This window comes from Rhipicephalus sanguineus, chromosome 4, assembly GCF_013339695.2.
Source record: "Rhipicephalus sanguineus isolate Rsan-2018 chromosome 4, BIME_Rsan_1.4, whole genome shotgun sequence".
Lineage (NCBI taxonomy): Eukaryota > Metazoa > Arthropoda > Arachnida > Ixodida > Ixodidae > Rhipicephalus > Rhipicephalus sanguineus.
Genome location: NC_051179.1, coordinates 19,777,927 through 19,800,145, shown reverse-complemented (window position 1 = coordinate 19,800,145; position 22,219 = coordinate 19,777,927). Strand labels below are relative to the sequence as shown.

Genomic DNA, 22,219 nt, shown 5'->3' with positions numbered 1-22,219 from the left:
TTTCCGCCTGTTTTTGTAACGTTCTAGAATGTTGCCCCCTGGTGTTTTGAGCCAGCATGCCGTGGCAAGCCGAAAAGGCGGCGAAGGCGAGGAGCGCTAGCCGTTGGATTGTGTCTGTCACTTGCGTCTTGCTGTTCCGCTGTTCTTGCCCCTACAGCGCCTATACAGCGTGACAATATCATGGTAGTCGAAAGGGCGCGTCGAATTCCCTCCAACTTACTGAGGGCATTCGGTAGGGTGCTCAATGCAGGGTAAAAAGCAGGAAAGCAGAACAGTATACAGTTTCCTGGATATATGGAGGAAGGAGGTAAGTGAAGAGGAGTAAATAAGCTAAGAACACATAAAATCAAAAGCGAAATAGGATATCGAATAAGCAGTCACATTAGAAGACTCGGCAGTAGGCTGTCGTAAATAGCTGAAAAGCAAACATACAAAAAATCATATCGAACGAACTGAATATCGAACAAACAAAAACAAAAGAGTCCGCGGTAATTGTCTTGTTGCATTTAAAAATTCAAACACGGCGGAGCAGACACCGTTGTGACTATAATGAGTTGTAGCGGTCCCGAATGACAGAATTAATTTAGGCGTAATCTTCCTAAGTTGAGCTTCAAGTAACCCAACGAAGAGAGTTGGGCTAGATGGTGCCGGTGCATTTGCTATGAGTATGGTGGCTAGAGGGGGAAGTGTGACGGGCGAGAGCGGAGGGCTGTACGAATTCCCAATGAAAGATGGCGGTCACACCAGGTGGCGCTACCTGCGCCGTAGGTGCTTGCGGCGGCATTTGCCTGCTTTGCGTATGGCCGCTAAACGTTAGTTTCACTTGTTTCTAATAATCGCTTATACCCCGCGCCCGTGCTGTTGAAGGCGCTACGTGTTTGTTTCGCTAAGAAGCATGTGTTGCAAGTTCTTAGCGGTGTTAAGCAAGAGGAAAAAAAAAAAAGAAAACCAAGAATGCTTTTAAACCAGACGGAACTGGCGTGCCTCCATGTTTTCATATTTAAATGTATCTTAATATCGGTTTGCTTCGACATGTTTAATCTGCTACAGTGTGCAAAAACTTGGCTAGTTGGCTGATTTTCATGGTAAAAGCAGCGCAAAAAGACGACAACACGAGAAGAACGACACAGGACAGGCGCTGAACTGTTCAGCGCTGGTTCTGTGTCATTCTTATTATCGTATTCCTTTTGCGCTGCTTTTACCATATTTATAGTCTGCTTCAGTTGAACTAAACCACTTGCTCGGCTGCATAGCTCAGCTGACTTTAAAGTGTTCTTTCCTCTTGGTCAAGTGTAAACTGTTTACAATGGTTCATAGCGAGTATATTGGCTGCAGTGCAGCGCGTTTTTTTTTTCTCTCTTAGTCCGCACCTACTTCCCCCCCTCCATTTCCTCTGTATTGTAGGGGGTTCTCTTGAGCGCGAAATGTTCAAAGCATTTACATTTTCCGGCTACTTTTCCTTGAGAAAATTGAAGTGCTCTTGAGCGCGAAATGTTCAAAGCATTTACAATTTCCGGCTCCTTTTCCTTGAGAAAATTGAAGTGGAGATCGGAATGCTGCAGCTGGAGGCTCTTTGATACTGAGCATTTTATTTTATTATTTTAGCGATAGTTCTATCTATGCAAGGACCAATGATTTCTGTTAACGTACGGCTTTAGATGCATACTAAATACATGCAAGGACATGTTTATTTATCACACATTTGTCATCCCATAATTATGTCAGACATTTGTTATCACATACTCCCCTATCACGTTAAGAGGTCAAATTACTTGACCCTCCTCAACTTCAAGTTTTTGGCGCTCCCTTATTTTTGGACACTGCTTTTCTTTTTTTTTTGGTAAAGTACTTTGGTGCGTCCAGAAACACCGTAGGCACAGCGTCTTCTGACAAACGCGGGGTATCTCAACAACCTCACCGTTTATAATGTACATGAAACAGCGCGCTTAGACAGGACAGAAAGTTACAAGAAGCACACAGTCTGTCTGCTTCTTGTAACTTTCTGTCCTGTCTAAGCGCGCTGTTTCATGTTCAAGATGTACCAACTGGCCCGCGAACAATCATTGCTACAGTTTATAATGTGTTGGTATGTCCTTCCGATGAAACTCACGTCGAAGTGCCGCTCGCAAACAACGCTGTCCCTTGTCAGCTCTTTGTCAGTCCGCTTATTATTTCGAGCTCACTGCTCTCGCCTCGAGAGATCCTTCGGGGATTTAAAGACCGAAAGCTTCTCCGAGCACGATCTATACCCGCCTTTACAGCCAGGGACGAAGCATGTACTTGCGCGATTTGACGGCATGGTTCGCAGAACACGTGGGTACAGTGGCGGGTAAACAAACGACGACAGCGAAGGCAAGGCATCCGAACAAGGTGACGGCACAGCACAGAGAGAACGAACGAGTCCAGACGAGCCAAAGCAAGCGCGGCGAGCGCGAGCACCTACTACTACACCAGCGCCCCTTGCGGCGGCCAGAACTTTCATTGCGTTCCGCGCATCACTCTCCCACGGCGGGGATACAGCGCCCGTCACACTTCCCCCTCTAGCCACCATACTATGAGAGTTACAAAGCACTCTGTCCAGTACCAAGTTTTCATCCTTCAGGTTTTTTTCGCACTAGTTACTATATATTACAGCAAATACTTCGAGTGACCTCTTTCCTCTTTTTAAAAAAGGCACAGTTTCGCCGCAAGGGCGAAGCAATGAATGCGATAGCAAGAAAATAATGCTATACGAAGTGAGGTTCGCCAATGGATACTCTCAGTTTGAACAGCGCTCCTGTTGCAAAGGCGGTCGAAGCAGCGAAGGAAACTAGCGTGCTTCAAGTGTCGAGCTGTGACACTTGATAGTTCGCGCTCATCTTCTGTTTGTTCGTTTAGCGGCGTCCCTTGAGCTCGAGTGACTTATGTACGCTCCGTAACATGAGCGCGGACATCACGGTGAAAGCATGAAACATCCCTCTTCCCTTCACAGCGGAAGGGCAAGGTTCTCCCTGCGCAAATATAAGAAGAAGCGAGCGAGCGAGCCGACGACTTTTAAATGCGCCCGTCGCGCTCCTAGCGCCATCTCGCTGGTAATGAAGAAACGCTTATAAGCGCCTGCCGTCTCTGAGTAGTCCAGCGGTAAAGGGTGTGTATTTAACGCTCGCCGTTAGCAACGTGGATGATCTGCGTTTCGTGGCGTAGTGGTTAGCGCCACTCGCTGCGGAGCAAGAGGTCCCTGGTTCGATTCCGCGCTTCGGAAGCATTATTCTGAATTATTTTTCTTTGGGGCTTATTATATATATATATATATATATATATATATATATATATAAGTAAGTCATGCAACGTGTATATATATATATATATATATATATATATATATATACGTTGCATGACGGCGACGGCAAAATTCAGCCGAGACTGTCCATATAATTGCTATCGCAATAAAAGTGGAATCATTGTCTTCGTCGCCATTATCACTGTCATCGTTCTTGCGAGGCGAGTAAGAAGAATCTCGGAACTCGAAGCGGACGCACTGTTCCGCTGTCCGCCTTCCTCGAGAGTTCCTCAAGCTTTCCGACGGCGTCGTCAGGGGCAAACGTCGCCGCGCACTGTCATTCCGCGAGGACCAAGGTTGATGCGCCGGGACGAAGCGAGCGAACCACCAATAAAAGGTAAGGCCAGTATCAATCGTGTCGGGCTGACGCAACCCTACGTAACCGTATGAATGGCGAAAAATCATCGAACAGGGAACGTCGCTGGAACCTATACGTTTCGATAAGGCGGCTTGTCTTCTTCAGCATAGCGGTTGCCTTGTTTAGGAGCGTTTTATGTACGCATTATCCGGCACAGTGGTCCAGTGGTTATGGCACTCGACTGCTGACCCGAAGGTCACGGGGTCGAATCCCTGCCGCGGCGCAATACACCTCCGTCCATATTGTTCGAGTCTGAGACAAAACAAGCCCCGAAATTGATGCGAAAATTAAGCAATTGATGCGAAATTGCTTGGGCCAACTGGCCCGAGCAAGTACCGTTATACGAAAATTAAGATTAAGTGAAGACGTTCTTGTCACAAAGGCGTGGTTTTTATTCCCGGCTGTCCGGGAGTAAAGGTGGGAAATGACGTGAGGTGTCCTTGGCCCTCATTATAATGAAAAACCTGCATGTCCATAAGCCTGCACTTTACACAATGACGGTATGGGTTCGACTGAGTAATGTAAGGGGCCGACTTGGCGCCCTCTTGCGATGATTAGGGACGATGATTTTGCCTGAATGTTTTTAGCGTTCTAGGTAGGTAGGTAAACGACTTTATTGATTCGTGAAAGAATCATGTGAGGGGGGGGGGGAAGCGGAAGCAGGACGACGATGAGCCCTCGGGGCGCTCTAGGTGGCCGGACACTTCTGTGCTTCGGCGACCCCTCTGGCCCAGTCCACTGTCCGGAGCTGTAACTCCGGTTGTGAGCTGCGCAGAGCAGCCTCCCATCGCTCCTGGTGTTCTGACCCTTGCCACGGGGGCTTGGGTTTGTTTGGGCAATTCACAAAGACGTGATTGAAGTCGGCTCTGGTGCTCGGACACAAGTTGCAATGAGGAGAAGTTTCGCCATGCGTAATAAGGGAGAGAAGGAAAGGAGTCGTGACTGTGGCCGTTTGAAGTTCTATGTAAACAACAAAAGCGACAGTCACTGAACAGGAAGTTAGTTTCCGGCACATCCACAGTTGCAAGAAACCACTTTCTTCTAGCCAATATAGAACAAATACAGCGTCACGCACACTGATTACAATCTCTATTAATAACAAGAAATAACAATAATGAATAATACCTTCCTGCGTTTTACGTGCTAAAACGACGTTATGATTATGAGCCACACCGTAGTGGAGGGCTCCGGATAATTTCGGCCGTCTGGGGTTCTTTAATGTGCACTTTCATCGCACCGTACACGGGCCTCTGTCATTTCGCCTACGTGGTGATGACAATCTACGCACTCGAAAGATTTACGCATAATTATGACTTGTGGATGTAACGAAGCTAAAAATTTGATATTGGGCTCACATTATATGCACATGTCATGCACTATAATTTCACTGGAGTTGTGTCTAGTAAACTGATAACATTATCTACGGCAGGTCCCTTTCTTCACTGACTGCGAGGTGGGGCCATCAAAACCTCAAGCATCGAGAGGCCTCAAATCAACGTAAGTAACTCACCATCTCCTCACTCCCTTAATGCTCAACTGGCTTGCAGAGCTTCATTATGTTGAAGGTGAACTCAGAAGCGATCACGTTTGTTATTTGTCCGATGTTCTCTTCGATTTGACCGCGGTCGCCGTGTTGCCCCTTCCCGCCCCGACCACATATTATGTATGGGCAGTGTCACTGTGGCGTGAGCGTTTGTAAAAGTTCTCTTCGATTTGACCGCGGTCGCCGTGTTGCCCCTTCCCGCCCCGACCACATATTATGTATGGGCAGTGTCACTGTGGCGATTCCCGATGACAAGTCATTCTATCCTTTTAGTGATAATGTTAAAGGCGAATTCCTGGTACTTTTCCTTGCGGGCGAAGATAGGGTTGGCTTTGATAGCGTGATAGATGCGATGTGAAGAATGACGTGGCGGTAAAACATGCGACCGGAGAAATGATGCGTTGAAGGGACGGAGTGGGCGGAAAGATATAATCTAAAACATTTCCTGCGCATTGCGAGTGGTGGTATGCTCAGCGTTTACTTCAAAGATGAAACGGTTAAGTTAGACGATTCAAGAGCCCTTCCTCTATAGGGAAAATGTGGTCAAGCGAAGCTTGGCATGTGCGTGCCTGACCTACTTTCTTTCTTTCTTTCTTTCATCTTTTATTTCTTTCTTTCTTTCTTCTTTATTCTTTCTTCTTTCTTCTTTCTTTTCTTCTTTCTTCTTTCTTTCTTTCCTCTTCTTTCTTTCTTTCTTTCTTTCTTTCTTTCTTTCTCGATGGAATTGAAACTGCCTTGGTTGGTTGCACGCTTGGCGTGAGGGCGCGCCTACGCAGTTGGCATCGTGCCTATAGTGTCTCACGTTCCGGCGCCGGCGCAGGAACGTTAGGTCACGCGTTCATATTCACGCAACAATGAAATGTTCTAACGGGAAATGAAAGGTCAGATTGCCTTATTAGAAACGGCTGATGGCCGAGAAACCCACGATCGAGAGAGCACCATTTCTGTACCCGGCCGGCGCCGGGTTTTTCGCGTCAACGCTACGACCGAAATATAGTAGCTCATAATAAGCTTCGCTTGAAAAATACGTATTGTGGTGTCACTTTTTCCCTACTGTCTTTTTTTTCAGCTCCACGGCCATGGCTATAACAGCGGGATGGCAGTGTCTCTTCATCTTTATCGGCCTCGTCCTCGTGATCGCGAGCATGATGTCCGCGTCGTTCTTTAGCTTCGAGTATACAAAGCCCTTGGTTGACTATCCCAGCACTACTTGGGAGTACAAGGATTGGGCCATCGTCGGCGACTCCGATCACTGTGTCGCCGTAGCCAAGTGAGTACGGCGCCTCTCACAGCAATGCGTTCTTTACACACGCTGCTTCTTTCTAAGGCGAAAGCCTTAAGTCGTGATGAACCACAGTGAAACTGCCGAGTCGAGGACGATAAGAAGACGGACGAACAAGGCGCTCGCCTCGTCGTCGTCTCGGTAGTTGCGCTGTGGTTCTTCATACGTCACGAACTCTTCCATGTTTTCACGAAGTGGCTTGTCGCGCGATGACAGTGAGAAAAAGCATCTTCCCGCGAGCGAAAAAAAAATACTGCGCTAATGTTGTTCTTGTGTAGGCTTTGGTGTAGTTCTAAATCCTGCACTTGATGCAACTCCTTCGGTGAAACCTGACGAAGTGCGTAGCACGGGCAACCCAACTAAACAGCCCAGCGATTCCCTTGACAATCGCCCGCTTGCCGAGGCGGTGGCGCCGGTATATCAACCGAATGCGCGGCGCGGGTATCAACCGAATGCTTCAGAAGTGTTTTTCGCTATTTTAGGTAAATTATTGCGATGAATTCTTGGTTATTTCTGTAGATTATCTTATTTTAGACCTTGTTAGTTTATTTCGCATTGGTTTTGAGCCTTGTTAGCCTTGTTTTAGGCTTGTATTGAGCACTGCGTGACCATTCGACATGAGACAGTGGATGGACGAAAAACGGGGCCTCTAAAGTGCTCCGCACTTAAAAGAAAAAAAGCCCAGTTCAACGCCTTGTTACTAAATAAGTAATCGTTACAGTGGACAACGATCCTTTTATGTGTGTGTGTACATTTATCTTTAAGTATGTATATTTTTTCTGTATGCATCTGCGTAGGCAACAGCGTTATGAAAACCAATAATTTAATGACGTTTATATTTTAAGGAAGCGAGTGCGGCAGAACTGGGAACTTGTGCCGAACTGGACATCTTGCACGTCGTCATATCGATAAGTGCGCTGCCGGCAGAAAGTGGACGCCACGGCTGCGCATCGATTTAACATAGTTCGACTGTTATGGCATCTTCCGCTTCTGGGTGGTATCCTTGCCACCAAAATCGACACGCAGTAGACTTGAGGCGTAAAACTCATAGGGTCCCTTGCACATTCGCCTAAGACGACTCGGAGGCGAAAGCCATCCTCTTCTTTTTCTTCTCAATCGATGTAGTGATCCTCGTCCGCCCCCCATCCGAAAGCTTTCTGCACCTAACGTGGTTTTGCACTGCCTCCGAGATCGGAGGCACTGAAAGCTTTCTGCACCTCATATGATTTTGCACTGCCTCCGTGATTGGCCCACCTTTGACCAAGCGACAATGTCATGTGATGACGTCATCATGTGACGCAGGCCCGTAGCCAGGAATTTTTTCCGGGGGGGAGGGGGAGAGTTGCTGAAAGCCTTTACTTTTTGAGAAAAACACCTATTTTTATTACTTATTTTTGGTAAAAACACATACTTCACCAAAATTTCGGGGGGGGGCCCCGGGCCCCTAGGGCCCCCCCTGGCTACGGGCTTGATGTGACGTCACGTCGTGTGACGTCATAATGACGTCACAGATTTCGGTGATCTGCGACGTTGTGATGACCTCATATGGTGAGGCCGTCGCGTGATGATCACTTTTTCATCACTCGTGTTCACGCCGCCGCCGTGCGACGCCGACGGTCAGTTTTCGCGTGTGATGAGTCACCTAAGGCTTTAATAAGATATAATGTGTAATAAAGCGCCCATTTTCCGATACATTCGGACATCAGCGCACCATTGGTCAACTCATGGATCGTCACGAGTGTTACGTCCTACGCAGGAACATATTATTGAAACAAAAAGGCGCCATCGGCGACGCCGCTGTGGCTGCCCTCGCCTGTATGGCCGTGTTGCTGCCGCACCGATGTGGACTTGGCGGTGGAATGATGGCCCTATACTACGACGAGTGAGTCACCGGACGCACCGGGGTCGCTTCTAAAAACGCATTTTTCATATACGCATGCCCATATTTCTTAGCGATGATAGACGTAACATTTGCAGAAAGGAAGGCATCAGAGTCGATCATGGAGCAAACAACCAGCCGCGGTGGTCTAGTGGTTATAATGCTCGTATGCTTACCCGAAGGTCGCGGGATCGAATGCCGGCCGCGGCGGCTGCATTTCGATGGAGGCAAAATGCTAGAGGCCCTTGTGCTTAGGTTTAGGCGCACGTTAAAGAACCCCAGATAATCGAAATTTCCAGAGTCCTTCATTACGGCGTCTCATAATCATATCGTGGTTTTGGGACGTAACACACCGCATGTTATTTGAGAGCAAGCAGGAGTAGCCGATATTTGTGTTCACATTAGGAACAAAAGAAAAAAAAGAGCTTGGAAGGCATCGTAACGCGTATAGGACAGATAACAGGTACGTCACGCCCGCGTGCCTGTGACGTCAGTCGTTTAGGCACCTCGTTGCTCGGTCTGTTGGTTAGTCCAAGTGACTGATAGGTATGAATGGGCTGGTTATGCTTTTTAACGTTCCAAATCCAAATAAGGCAGAAATGCAGTGGAGGATGGAAGCTTGAAGCGATGCAAAATCCTTGAACACAGGATTTCGCTGGAGCCAATATCTCGACAAGTGGTATTGTCTTCTTCAATGCAGCGACTCAAGAATGCAAGACCACTTGCCGAAACGTTGGCTCGAACAACACAACGTGTTCAAGGATTTTTCGTCGCTTAACGTCCCAAAGCGACTTAGGATATGAGAGACGCCGTAGTGGAGGGCTCCGGGTAATTTCAATTACCTGTGGTTCTTTTACGTGCACTGAGATGACACAGAATAAACGGGCCCCTAGCAATTTGCCTCCATGGAAGTGCGACCGCTACTGCCCAGATCGAACCCGCGCCTTTCAGGCCAGCAGCCGAGCACCGTAACCCTTAGGCCACCGCGGCGTTACGCATAGCTTGAAGCGCGCTATGCGCATTTAATATACTCAGTGTGATGCGCGTCATAGTCGTACGCAGCGCATCATTCTGCGCCATATAAGTTGCTAATGCCAAAGACATACAGCGAACGGTCGAAGGGCTCTTCGGGTAAGAGTGCTGATCACTGATGTATACGGCCGCCTACAACTCCAACTGTTGCGAATGAGGTATTCTGAATGAATAAGAGGCCTGCCAAAGCCACCAAGTTCTGAGGAATCTGATAACGCTCGGAAGTGAAACCGAGCAGGAAATATTAATAGTGCATAACTCGCGAAACAGCACCGTCTTTGGGAGAATCGGGGAGCGAAATTACACGCAGACACACACACACAAACATTATTGCAATCAGAAATAAGCAACATAGACAGTATGTACAGAGCGGTCCTCTGTTCAGGGGAACAATCGGAGCGCGTGGCGGCGGCTCGCGCGGCACCAGCGCCCGCCGGCGGCTGCAACGACTTTCGCGCAGGCGCAGGAATACCGTGCGCTGTGCTCTTTGATCGCGTGAATGGTTGGCTTCGTGGCAATTCGAAGCGTGGCAGCAGACGGTAGCGGACATGGCGAATGACTAAAGAGCACCGCTCACAGCGCGCACTGCGCCTGCGGGAAACTCGTAACCGCGGCCGGCAGTGGCGCCGAGCGCCCGCCAAGCTTTCCGGTGTTCTGTATAACAGAAAACCGCTCTGCACATGCTAAGAATGGCGCAACATATTCTTTGCGCATCTTCCAGAAAACTGAGGTGGCTTCTTATCGTTGGTTATAGGTCGCAACGCACAGTCTCAGCTCTGGAAGCCCTGGGTGCAGAACCTTATAGAAGCAACGCGTCGTGGTTCGGGGCGAACGCGACGCTGGCAAGCTACGGTAAGTGTACTTACTGACAACGTATGTATACGCTATAAATCGTGCTCTTTCGAATGCACACGTTTGGCCCCGAAAGCTTAGAAAAGCGCGGCGTTTTCTCAACGCGTGTCACAACTATGTTTTTGAAGACGATGTCATCGTTGGCATCATCAACACGCATTCTCCTACGGGGGTATACGATGCTCGATTGCAGGACGAAAAATTGTGGGCTGATCCGGAAGAGCGTCTGAATGATGTCGCTTCAACTACCGCGTCACGTGATAATATACGCACTCCGGGATAATATAGACGATTTTACTGACACATGGGCGCCGCCACCTTGGGCTGTTAAAGGAATGTTTTTTTTTTAAATTTTTGTATATCGTGACGTGAATTAATAAGGTCATGAAACGTCGAATGCACCAACCTAACGATTTCCATACGCATGCGTTTACCGTTGCTAGAGTGCACTAGAACAGGGGAGTGCTCGGAACGAGCTTCGAAAAGTGAAGCCCAAACAGGGTCAATCCGCTTGCAGCGCTGCGATCGGTAGTCTGCAATGTGTCGTCGTTTAAGGGTTGCGCGCGACTCCGCCGAAGTGGTGCAGGGGTAGAATGCCCGCTTCCCACTCAAGAGGTCCGGGTTCGAATCGCAGCTGTAGATGGTGGGCTTTTGGTCTTAGTGTCGCATTTTATAGCTGTATTGGTTTCTAACCTTCTAATGCATGAATTTTTGTGCGTACCTCAATTCCGGCACACGCAACGGTATACGCTTGTTGCAGCTCCAAGTTTCGCTTGATGCGGTGGCTGATTGTTACACGACGAATATGCAGGTCGCTTGGCAACCATCACGCCTGGCGCCCTAGCAGGCTTGTTTGCGCTACACAAAAGGCTGGGAAGACTGAAGTGGTCCACCGTTTTGAAACCCGCCATTGACATAGTCCAGAGAAACATCCTCGTCGGGCCGCGTGTCGCCGAAGCGATACGAAGGAACGAACAGCGAATCGGCTCCCTCTATAGGTATGCCTAGGCAGTTGCTTTTCTTTTCTTGCGATATTTCTTTTATTGCGAAAATTATTTTATTGCGATATTAGTTATACGGACACTCTCGGCGAGTTTTTGCCGTAGGTCTCGCCGTGCCGCTCCGTATATGTATGGGTATGTATACATATACAAAACTCACAAGCTAAAATCATCCAAACGAAAACTTTTCTTAAGCGCGGAACCGCGGATTCGAATCTGCGACCCCTCTCTCCGTTGCGCAACGCGTTGAACCACTCGGCCAAACAGACATACATCCTCCAGTATACTAACGGCGAACAATGCATATGCGCCATTTACCGGTGGCGGTACGCAGATCTCTGAGGTGTTTCAACGTGGCGGAGGCCTGTTCAACTATAACCCGCGAGATGGCGCAAAGGGTCGAAGGGCGGGTTCAAAAGCGCGCCGCCCGCCCGTCTTTAGCCGGAGGGGGACCACGCGCCTTCGGCTCCATACCTTGACCTACAGGGCGTGGCCGCCTATGCTCGCACGCTTATCTCTTAAGGGGTGTTCAAGAGATGGCTCATAAATATCGCGCGAACGTGGTCGACTCATACGAGGAAGGCATGAAGCCGCAGACGGCAATAGGATGACCGCGATATTTTGGGATGTGTAATTTTCTCGCGTCATTGCGTGCGTTCCTCGCCGCTCGTCCGCTGCTATTGCTGTATGCTTAGGTATGCACTAAGGGAAAGTCCAGTTGTATTGAAAAATATGCTTCTGTAATAAACAATTCTTCATCCGTGTAGCGACAACTAGCTTTTGCAAGCGCCACAATGACAAGAAATGGATAGTCGGAGAGGTGCCATCTGTTGTGGACCACGGTCGCGTACTTCGTGACGTCAGCACTGTTTGATTCACAAAGAGGCGTAGAGAGGCGTAGCTATTGCTTTAGCTCATCGGCTCTGGTGCTGGAGCTTCAAGGTGAGAAACTGCAGCAGGGTAGTTGGCTTCAGTTTTCGCTGCTCCTTCCTATGCGTGTAAGTTGATTGACGCGTTCAACTAAACGGTCATTTCAATCGAAAATCTTAATGTCCCTGGCGACGAAACGCACATTGGCTCCGCATTTGCTCAAGAGTCGTTCATTTTTGTCTTCGTAGGCATGTCTCTACATTGTGGCTCCTTCACGTTCTCTTTCAGTCGCATGTTCTTGAAGGACAATACCGGGCTGTACATAAGGGCCAATCGGCGCCTTTACAAATTGCTGATTGACGTGGCTACTGAAGGCTGGAAATGCTTCTACACGGGGAAGCACGCCAAGCGACTGGAGGACGACATCACGCGAGACCGTAAGTGTACTGCCTTAAATTTATAAAAACAATTCAGGAGCCCTTCCCCTAAAAGGAAAATGGAGGCAAGGCTGACCTACTACTTTTATTTTTCTTTGTTTCGTTCTATAATCTTTTTCTTTATTTCTTTCTATCCACGGCGGAATAGAAACGGCTCTGATTGGTTGCGAGCGTGGTGCGACGGCGCGCCAACCTAGTGATTCACGTTCGGGCGCCGGCGCCGGAACATGAGGCCATGTGTTCATATCCAGGTAACAATGACATGTGGCAACGGTAAATGTCAAGTGACGTCGATAAAAGGACAGATTGCCATATCAGAAACGGCTGATCGACCACAAGCCCACAATCAAGAGAGCATCAGTTATGGAAACTGGCGCATACAAATATACACGTGAACAGCGCACCTTCGAAGGCCGCATTTCTGTACCCTTCCTGCGCCGGGTTGCGCATGTGCGAGTACGAACGTGTCATGCTTACGTCGACTCACTACTATCTATTCCATGGCGAGTGACTAAATCATGTGCTTGTTCGTTGCATGCTTTCTATCGCAGTGGGCTGGCTGGCAGTTGATGACTTGGAGCGCTACGAGCCGCACTGGATAGAGCCGATAGCGTTGAGCATGCATACAGGAAAGACCCTCTATGCCGTTCCCATCCCTGGTGGCGGAGCGCTGTTGGGGCCCATCCTGGACTTAGTCAACGTCACGTAAGATGCAATCAGGCCTTCATTAATTAGAACTAACAGACAAGAAAGCCAAGAAAGTATAGAAGATGTTATTTGTAATTATGGTGCAAATGTGAAGAAAGTAAAGTGGACGAGAAGATAACTTGCCGCCGGCAGGGACCGAACCATGCGACCTTCTAATAACGCGTCCGATGCTCTACCACTGAGCTACGGCGGCGGTCATCCTCCTGTCCACTTTATGGGGTATATATTTGCATTTAAACCTAGGAGTGTTCGCCAGCGCCGCTAGCAGCCGTGGCCTTCGAGTTTGCTGTGTAGGCTCGCTAAACTAACAAAATTGTTCTGGCACTTTAGTTCGCCATGAGTTCGCAGAAGCAGCGGTAGGGTCTGTCCACTTAAGCGGCCTGTAAAAAAGAAGCCTCGAAATACGGGCTAGTTGGTGTAAATTCATAATAACGGCTGTAGGCGTGCACGAAAATCAGCGGCCCCATGTGGCTGGGCCGTCGAATTACTATAACAAAGCATGCGGACAATAATTACTGCAGTAACTATCAGCCACCTTTGCAATATGCACTGAACACATTACAACACAACAGCAGGCGCATTAGATCTTTGTGGTCCCTTTGATCTTTGCGGTCCACTCTCCTGCAACAACAATCTGTGCTGGTGTCTGGAGCATTTTTTAATGTTTATTCTTATGGTGTTAATCTTCGTTCCTTATTGCAGGGACGGGAAATTGAGGCTTCGAGCTGCCAAGAGCGTCCCGCATACACATATTCCGAAGCTCCACAGGTAAGTCGTCTGAGCTCCGTCAGTTTGGTGTGGTAGCTCATTGACAACAGTTTCCTTAATACTTCACTGTATGAAGGCTGGAATTTCACAAACCTGGACGCTGATCCGTGCTCCGTTATGGGTTGCAGAAGTAAGCGTCTTTCCTATCCTCAAACCACGGCCCCCGATTGCTCTGGCGAGCAGCTGCACGTTTGGCTTGGACACGTTTTTTCAGGCTCGAATTAAGAGAGACTACACATTTTTGCAGTGCGAGTCGGAGCGTTGTAGCGACCAGTCGAATGTGCCATTAACCTCTAGGCCGGTGTCCAAGCATGGCAGAAGTTCAAGAAAAGATGGAGGCTTCAGGAGATGAATATTCTTGAACAGGGGGTGTCGCTGGAGCCAACGCTTCGACAAGTGCTCTTGTCTTCTTCAAGGCAGCAGCTGCTGCATTGAAGAAGCAAGGCCACTTGTAGAAGCGGTGGCTCCAGCGACATCTCTGCTACATGTTACCTCCGAAATAGTAACTAATTATATAACCTCCATTCGATGTAGACATCCCAGTACCACTGCGCAGCTACGTGGCATACATACATTTCACTTTATCACTCTGTTAGGTTGGTGGAGTTGCTGAAGTTCACCTATGCGCAGAAGGCCAGTCTCGGCGACACGCTGGTAATCAGAACACGGGTAAGTGTGCTGTCGCATACGGGGTAGTCCGTATGCAACAACAAGCAGGCTTCCGAAAATGCAACATGTTAGGAAAGTTGTGCAAAAAGCTTTTCTTTGGCAACATCTACCCACGTTGGCCTGCCTGGCTGGCTCTCTACAGCCTCGATACGATGATGGCATAAAAATAAATTTTAGAGGGCCCCTAAACCACCACCGGTATTTTTTAACATTTCAAGTAAACACGCGCATCGAGTTTAGAATGCCGTCACGACCAACGATGGCAAACGCGGCAGCGCTACAAGCCGCGGGCGCGTGCACGATCCCGTGCACCTATCCGGGTCTTTCGGTTTCCCCAGCGTCGGTCGTGACGTCATCACCCGCATCTTGTCATGTCAGCACCAACAAAAACCCGTTTGTCTGCAGCAGATACGTGCGTTCTCCCTGCTCTTCCTCATCGCACGGCGAGGAGAAGCTCTGTGCGAGGAGGAGCAGAGGGTATTTGGGGGAGAGAGGAACCGACGAACGGAGCGTAGCGAAGGAAAGAGCGAAACGAACGAGGGCCGCGCTTCGATAATCAAGCGCGTGTAACTCCGCTGTTACGGCACCGTTTCGAAAAATTCTCACAGCTACATGTTCGTTTTCGACTCGTGCACAACTGTAACAGCACAACTAAATTTCCTCCTCTGGGTAATTTAGAGCCCTCTAAAAAAATCTAGCGTTTATGAGGTATCGAACGTGGGACTGCAACACGGCATGCTCTGGTTCAGGCCAACAGTTGACGTCGGGCTGATAAAATATAAAATATCCTACAGCATAGCGGAAAGGCACTAGGACTGAGGATACTTTGGGCGCAAATCGAACGAGGACACCGCATAAAAGAACAGGACGGGCGCCGAAACGCGCTTTTGTGTTATGTGTCCTTGTTTGAGTTGCGCCAAAAGTATCCTCAGTTATGAACCAGTACCAACTAGCTCAAAGCAGAATTCTGCTAGGCACTAACACCGTCGTTCTGTTCGCACACGTCGCCCCCACAAGTACACGCAACTTCATCAGGGACTACGCGATAGAATTTCAGACATGACATTGAATGTAATTAAGATGTCTACTGAGCAAAACTATGTAATGTCATCTGGTTCGGATATTATATTATCTTAATAGTATAACAGCGTCAGGTTCGACGAAATTTTTCGAGGGTAAAGTCTGTATCACCGCTGTTAATCACTGTTCGTTCTGCCATAAGGAGGTCCTAACCTCCTCCCAGTGCATCAACGTATAACGATAGAATTTTAATTCATTTCTTAATGAAATGAAGCATCTCTCTAGGAGAATAATATTCGTAATTAATGTTTTTTTTTTAAGTAGACTGTCTTCGCGTGGCCTAAATACTGAAGGTATGAATTAAATCTTCCTTGTGCCACGTGTAAACGCGTTTAAAGGTACTATATATAGTATATATGTAAAGAACTGCAGGTGCATGTGCGGAAACAAAGAAAAAAGCATTTAATTCGACGTGTCCGCCATTTTCGAGAATCTTGAACGAAGAACTAGGACGTTCAAGTGAAAACTTCTAAGCTTTCATGTTTAAATCGTCCTCGTCCCTTTTAATTGGCGTGCTCCCCGTCTGAACAAGTCGCGATGTTTCCCTCGAATTAAACGTTGTCTGGCAAAAGAGAGAGTTCACGATTGGAAACCATACATTGGAGTGTACACAAGAATATGTATACTTAGGCCAAGTACTAACAGCAGATATTTAGACTGGAAGGGGCGCGCACACAGACAGGGACACAAGAAGGAAACCACGCGAACAACGCGACTAATACCCTTGTTACACAGGCAAGTTAATCGCAGTTACGACCAACCACGGTTAACCGCGCTGAACCACGGTTAGCGCCAACCATGGTTCGCCGATGTTACACGGCGCACAATCGTCCTCAGTTAAAGCGGACTTGTTTTGGCGTGAATGGCTCTGCGTGTGGCGACAGTCCGGCGTTCAACTCGGCTGTTATTGCCGCGTCCACTTTCGCATTCCTTGAGGTGCTCCGTAGATGACGCAAATTGTTTTCCCAAAGGCATCAGGCTTTCCGTGGTTTGTGCAGTGCAATTCGTTTTTCACGAACGCTCGCCGGCGTGCACACGTCCACCATGGAGGACGCCATTTTCTCGGTTAACTGCCAAACCGAGGTCGCCAAGCTCGGTTTGGCACAACCGCGGTTAGCGGCATAACCGCGGTTTCGCATACCGTGTAACGTAAGCGAACCGCGGTTACGCGTAACCGCGGTTACACTAACCGAGGTTTAGGCTGTCTGTGTAACACGGGTATAACAGGAGAGCCTAATCACGAAAAGGAAATTCCCCAACGAATAACAGTGGGCTGGAGCACATTCGGTAGGCACTCACAGATGTCAGCTAATCTGCCACTGTCATTAAAGAGAAAAGTATACAATCACTGCATACTGCCAGTTCTAACATGTGGGGCTGACACATGGAGGATAACAAAGCAGCTAGAGAAAAAGTCGAGGACCACGCAGCGTGCAACGGAACGAAAAATGACAGGAGTAACATTAAGAGATCGGAGGACAGCAGAATGGGTTAGGGAACAAACCGGGGTAGTGGATATCCTGGTTCACATCGAACGAAAGGAATGGACCTGGGCTGGCCACGTAATGCGTAGGACAGGCAACCGGTGGACAGTAAGAGCAACAGAATGGTTACCGAGGGATGAGAAACGCAGTCGAGGAAGGCAGAGAGTTAGATGAAGTGACGAAATTAAGAAGTTCGCAGGGATAAAATGGAATCGCATAGGATAGGATAAACTGCGGATCGTAGGGAGAGGCCTTCGTCCTGCAGTGGAATAAAAGAGGCTGAGAGTGATGATCGTGGTGACTCTGCATCGTAAAAGGGTTTCGCGAAGTCACATGAAGGGTTCGCACAATTCGCAGGCGCAGCACAACTACACCGTGCAAGTGCTGCGCTCCTTCTACGGAGCCTACGACCCGAGGGCTGCTCTCAAGACTTACGCCGAGTACAACGCCACCGCCAGCATCGACTATGACGACGGTGGCGGTGCTCATCTGGCCCTGCGCGATAAACGAGGCAACGCGCTGTCCATTGTTATGAGCCTTAACTGGGAGTGAGTGAATTCATTCATTCATTCATTCAATCAATCAATCAATCAATCAATCAATCAATCAATCAATCAATCAATCAATCAATCAATCAATCAATCAATCAATCAATCAATCAATGAAACAGTTGGTCGGTCGGTCGGTGTTTGGGCCGGAATCGAACCCAGATAAAAGTTGTATTCAGCGTGGCAGTATTCCACCTCAGAGCCACGCCAGTGTTTGAAGCCGCTTAAATTCTTGAACACTGGCTTTCGCTGAAGCCTACGTTTCGACAAGCGGACTCGCCTTCTTCAAGCGTGCAACTGCCTACCTTAGTACAAATGCGCATGGGGCCGGAGCAGCTTCGAGGGCCGCATTTCTTTGCCCTAGCGCGCTCATGGGTCTTTGCATAAGACGCCGAAATCTGTGAGTTATAAAGGCTTTGTTTAGGACATTTTCTTTCGTTTGCAGGTTTGGCTGCTTGTATATGTCGTCGTGCGGCTTCTTGATGAACAACTTCATGGATTCGTTCTCGATACCCGGGGGTAGAAATGGCCTGCCAATGTCTGAGAACAACGCGAACGGTATGGTGAAACGACCCGTCACTACTATGACACCCGTCATAATAACAGACGCGAAAGACGGAGCACTGTTCGCCGCACTTGGCGCCACAGGCGGCCTCCAAGGGATCTCGGCCATGGGACAGGTGAGGGGCTAACGCAACTGCGGTAGCCTAGAAAATGTACTGGTAAGCGTGAGTGCACTATGACAAATTAATTACAGCATATTTTAAAAATCTAGTTTCGGTTCCTACTGTACCTTGACGCCACGGCACAGTATGAGCTTCTCGTCACGTGCTCGCGCAAGATATCGTGATGTTTCCACGACAGCTCCGCTGCGTAGCTTTGTTGGCGACGCACAGGCAGCCATTTTGAATGTTTCGGTGGCGCGCAAGCGGTCATATTGCATGTTTTGGTACCTGACGTCATCACAGCTAGTCATACTGGCACTTGAAGTCGCTATAATTGACACTCTAGCCTTACATCACGCTAGTGCCCATTTCAGTTGGTGCGCCATGCGAAAATGAACTTTAATTATCACCATTCAATGAGCTTCACACTTACTCACTGCAGAGCCGTCTCTGTATGCAGGATTTGTATGACAGAATAAACTCAGCTTGGAAAGTTGGTGTCAGTACCCCTTTAATGAGACGAACCATCGAACGAGCTACTCAGTTGTTGCTTTTTTAAACGGACAGACACTCGTGTAACATGATGCGGGGGCACAAACACTTTTGGGCAAACATTAGTGCCTCGATTTTACGTGACCCTACTTAAATTTTAGACTGAGGCAGCGTAGAACAACATCTTGCTCTTAATCAATTGTCCCCAGAACGTCGCTCAAGCACAACCTAAGTTTTCCCGAATCATTTTCAATGTATTGCTCTCAAATGCTCTGCGCCCCATACACCATTCAAGAAACGAATGAAAATTCCATGAATCAAATGTAATATCTCCTGTTATGTAGGACGATAAAGAAGTGACAGGTCTCGCTACTGAGATTGTACGGTGCGGCTTGATTGATTGAAACTCGAATTGTGCGAAGGCGATGACTGCGTTTTATTCTGTCCTTTTTGTTTGTCTCAGTTCTTGGAATGCATCGGCACATTCGCTGTACTGGACTGTGCCCACAACAGCGTGCGAGTGCATCCGTACCCTGACAAAAATACCTTCTCGCTCACGGTGGGCCCGAAACTCGGAGGCTTTGATCCGGTATGTCAAGTCAGAACCTCGACGTTTGCTTCATATCGTCTAGCGTTCAAAATATGTGCCGTAAGGCACCTGCAACGGACAACACGGCATATAGCACTGTTCGCTAAGTATATTACGAGTGGTCTAATTTCACTCCTGAGCTTTACCTAGCACCGTCGAAGCCTTGGCCATAGCAGCAAGCGGTCCATGCTGCCTATATATGCAGGCCATTTTGCGGCTCCAGGCACACTGTTAAGACAAATTTTTCATTAAATTTATTTATTTATTTATTTATTTATTTATTTAGTTAGTTAGTTAGTTAGTTAGTTAGTTGGTTAGTTAGTTAGTTAGTTAGTTAGTTAGTTAGTTAGTTAGTTAGTTAGTTAGTTAGTTAGTTAGTTAGTTAGTTAGTTAGTTAGTTAGTTAGTTAGTTAGTTAGTTAGTTAGTTAGTTAGTTAGTTAGTTAGTTAGTTAGTTAGTTAGTTAGTTAGTCAAGCTGCAGCCCGCTGTAAGGCTATATTGTGATACTAAGACAACGAACAAAAATGCAAGAAAATACTACTAGCGGTAAAACATATGAGTTAATTATTTGACATTTGGAGATTCTGGCAGTAGTAGTAGTGGTGGTCAGGTGGTGGTAGTAGTAGTAGTAGTAGTAGTGGTAGTAGTAGTACTATTAGTAATCGTAAATGTAGTATAGTAACATATATAATAATAATAATAATATCTGGAGTTTAACGTCCCAAAACCACGATGCGATTATGAGAGACGCCGTAGTGGAGGGCTCCGGAAATTTCGACCACCTGGGGTTCTTTAACGTGCACCCGAGTCTAAGTACACGGGCCTCAAACAGTTTCGCCTCCATCGAAAATGCAGCCGCCGCGGCCGGGATTCGATCCCGCGAGTAGTATAGTAACAGTAACGTTAGTGGTATTAGTAGTGCGAGTAGTAGTAGCGCTTACATTATGGCGTTGTGGAATAAACACGTGAAGGACAATGCCATTCACGAGAACGTTCGTGTGTCTTTGTTTGCTTGTTTAAGTAACTGGATAAGCTTTTGACTTAGACACACTACAGTGCATGAGCACGTGGACGGAGTACCGTCGCATATGTTCACATATCAAAATCGGTAGCCCCTGTATTTGTAATTTCTAAAAACTAGCTTTGATTGGCTGCTCTTTTACATAATTAGGCGAACCCGCATGTCGACAAAACTAGCGAAGAGGAAGATGAGGAGGAATAACCTATGAATGCACTGTTACAGAAGCTCACAGTAGCTACACCATACTTGATTCGGAATGGACAACGAGAACTGCTACGCTATGAAGCTGCGCAAAAGAGAACATCCTATAATTGCAAGCTTGCAGTGCGACTGAACGCGTCGCCGTGAGCGCTATCCCTGCGTGGAAATTTACGACTTTTTTTCTAATAAAAAAATCTGTTTTTTGTACGTCACATGACCAGCTGTTGTGCATCATAACACTTAAGTTTGTTTCAGACCCATGTTTCGCACAGCTTTGTAAAAGAGTGACTCGCACTGTTCACTTCTATGTTCAACGGTTACACCCGCCGCGTTGGTCTAGTGGTTATCGAATCCCGGCCGTGGCGGCCGTATTTCGATGGAGGCGAAGTGCTAGAGGCTTGTGTACTTGTCCCTGTCATTCCCTTTACAATTGTCCCCCTCTGTAAAAAATCGCACTGTTTCCTTTTCACTACGCAGAACCAACCAGCCCAAAGCTTCACTTTACTTGGATTTAGGTACACGTTAAAGAACCCCAGGTGGTCGAAATTTCCGGAGCCCTTGACCACGGCGTTCCTCATAATCATATCGTGGTTTTGGGACGTGAAACCCCAATTATTACTATATTATGTTCACAGGTTGACCACGTTCGTTGACTGTATGGGCTCAACATTTTGCAGGAGAAGGAGCTGAAAAACTTTGGCCACAACATCGTCAACAAGCCCTTAACTGCGACGCTGAACGGCATCGTATTAACCGACCGAAACACTTGGATTGCCGCGGGCGACGTGAATTACACGGATGGCGGAACGCGCGGTGAACAGTACGTTCACCCTATTCTGAAAAACGTAGCACATTGACGGTGACGCGGAAGACAGCGTGCGTATAGCCACGCATGTTTTGATGACGTAATGAAGACTATATTGCTGCCCGGACTTTCTTTTGTGGCGTTACGGCGACGACGTTTCCCTCTCGCTCCTTTGTATTTAACCATTCGATCTTCACTATACCCGCGTGCTCCGAAAGAAAAGTGCAGGAAACCAGATTACCTAACTGCTGCTTGTTGAAAACAAGCAGCAGTTTACCTAACTGCCACTTGCTGAAAACCTTGTGTATTTGAGAAAAACACCTATTTTTATTTTTTATTTTTGGTAAAAACACCTACTTGACTAAAACTTTGGGAGGGGCCCGGGCCCCTAGCCCTCCCCCCCCCCCTGGCTACGGGCCTGGTAGCAATGGTAGTACTAGTAGTAGTAGTGGCAGTAGTACTAGTGGTAGTCACGCAGGTCACTTGACCAGGTCAGGAGTGAGTAAGGAAATAAATAAAACGAAATGATTATGATTTTTTATACTGAAAATCATCGTGATCATTACAACTTCGCCGTCCGACGGTTTTCACGGCGGGAAACTGGCTGAATGTTTTC

General features: G+C 47.8%; 1 protein-coding gene across 1 annotated transcript; it reads left to right on the top strand.

Moving 5' to 3' along the window:
- The first annotated feature begins 6,293 nt into the window (after positions 1-6,293).
- LOC119388696 (scoloptoxin SSD14) lies at positions 6,294-21,728 on the top strand. Its single transcript, XM_037656137.2, has 12 exons — positions 6,294-6,490; positions 8,259-8,384; positions 10,168-10,265; positions 11,077-11,263; positions 12,425-12,573; positions 13,125-13,278; positions 13,984-14,049; positions 14,646-14,718; positions 17,640-17,830; positions 18,276-18,510; positions 19,451-19,576; positions 21,476-21,728. Exons 1-12 carry the CDS (start codon positions 6,300-6,302, stop codon positions 21,653-21,655), a joined length of 1,776 nt encoding a protein of 591 aa, XP_037512065.1. The 5' UTR covers positions 6,294-6,299; the 3' UTR covers positions 21,656-21,728.
- Positions 21,729-22,219: the final 491 nt, after the last annotated feature.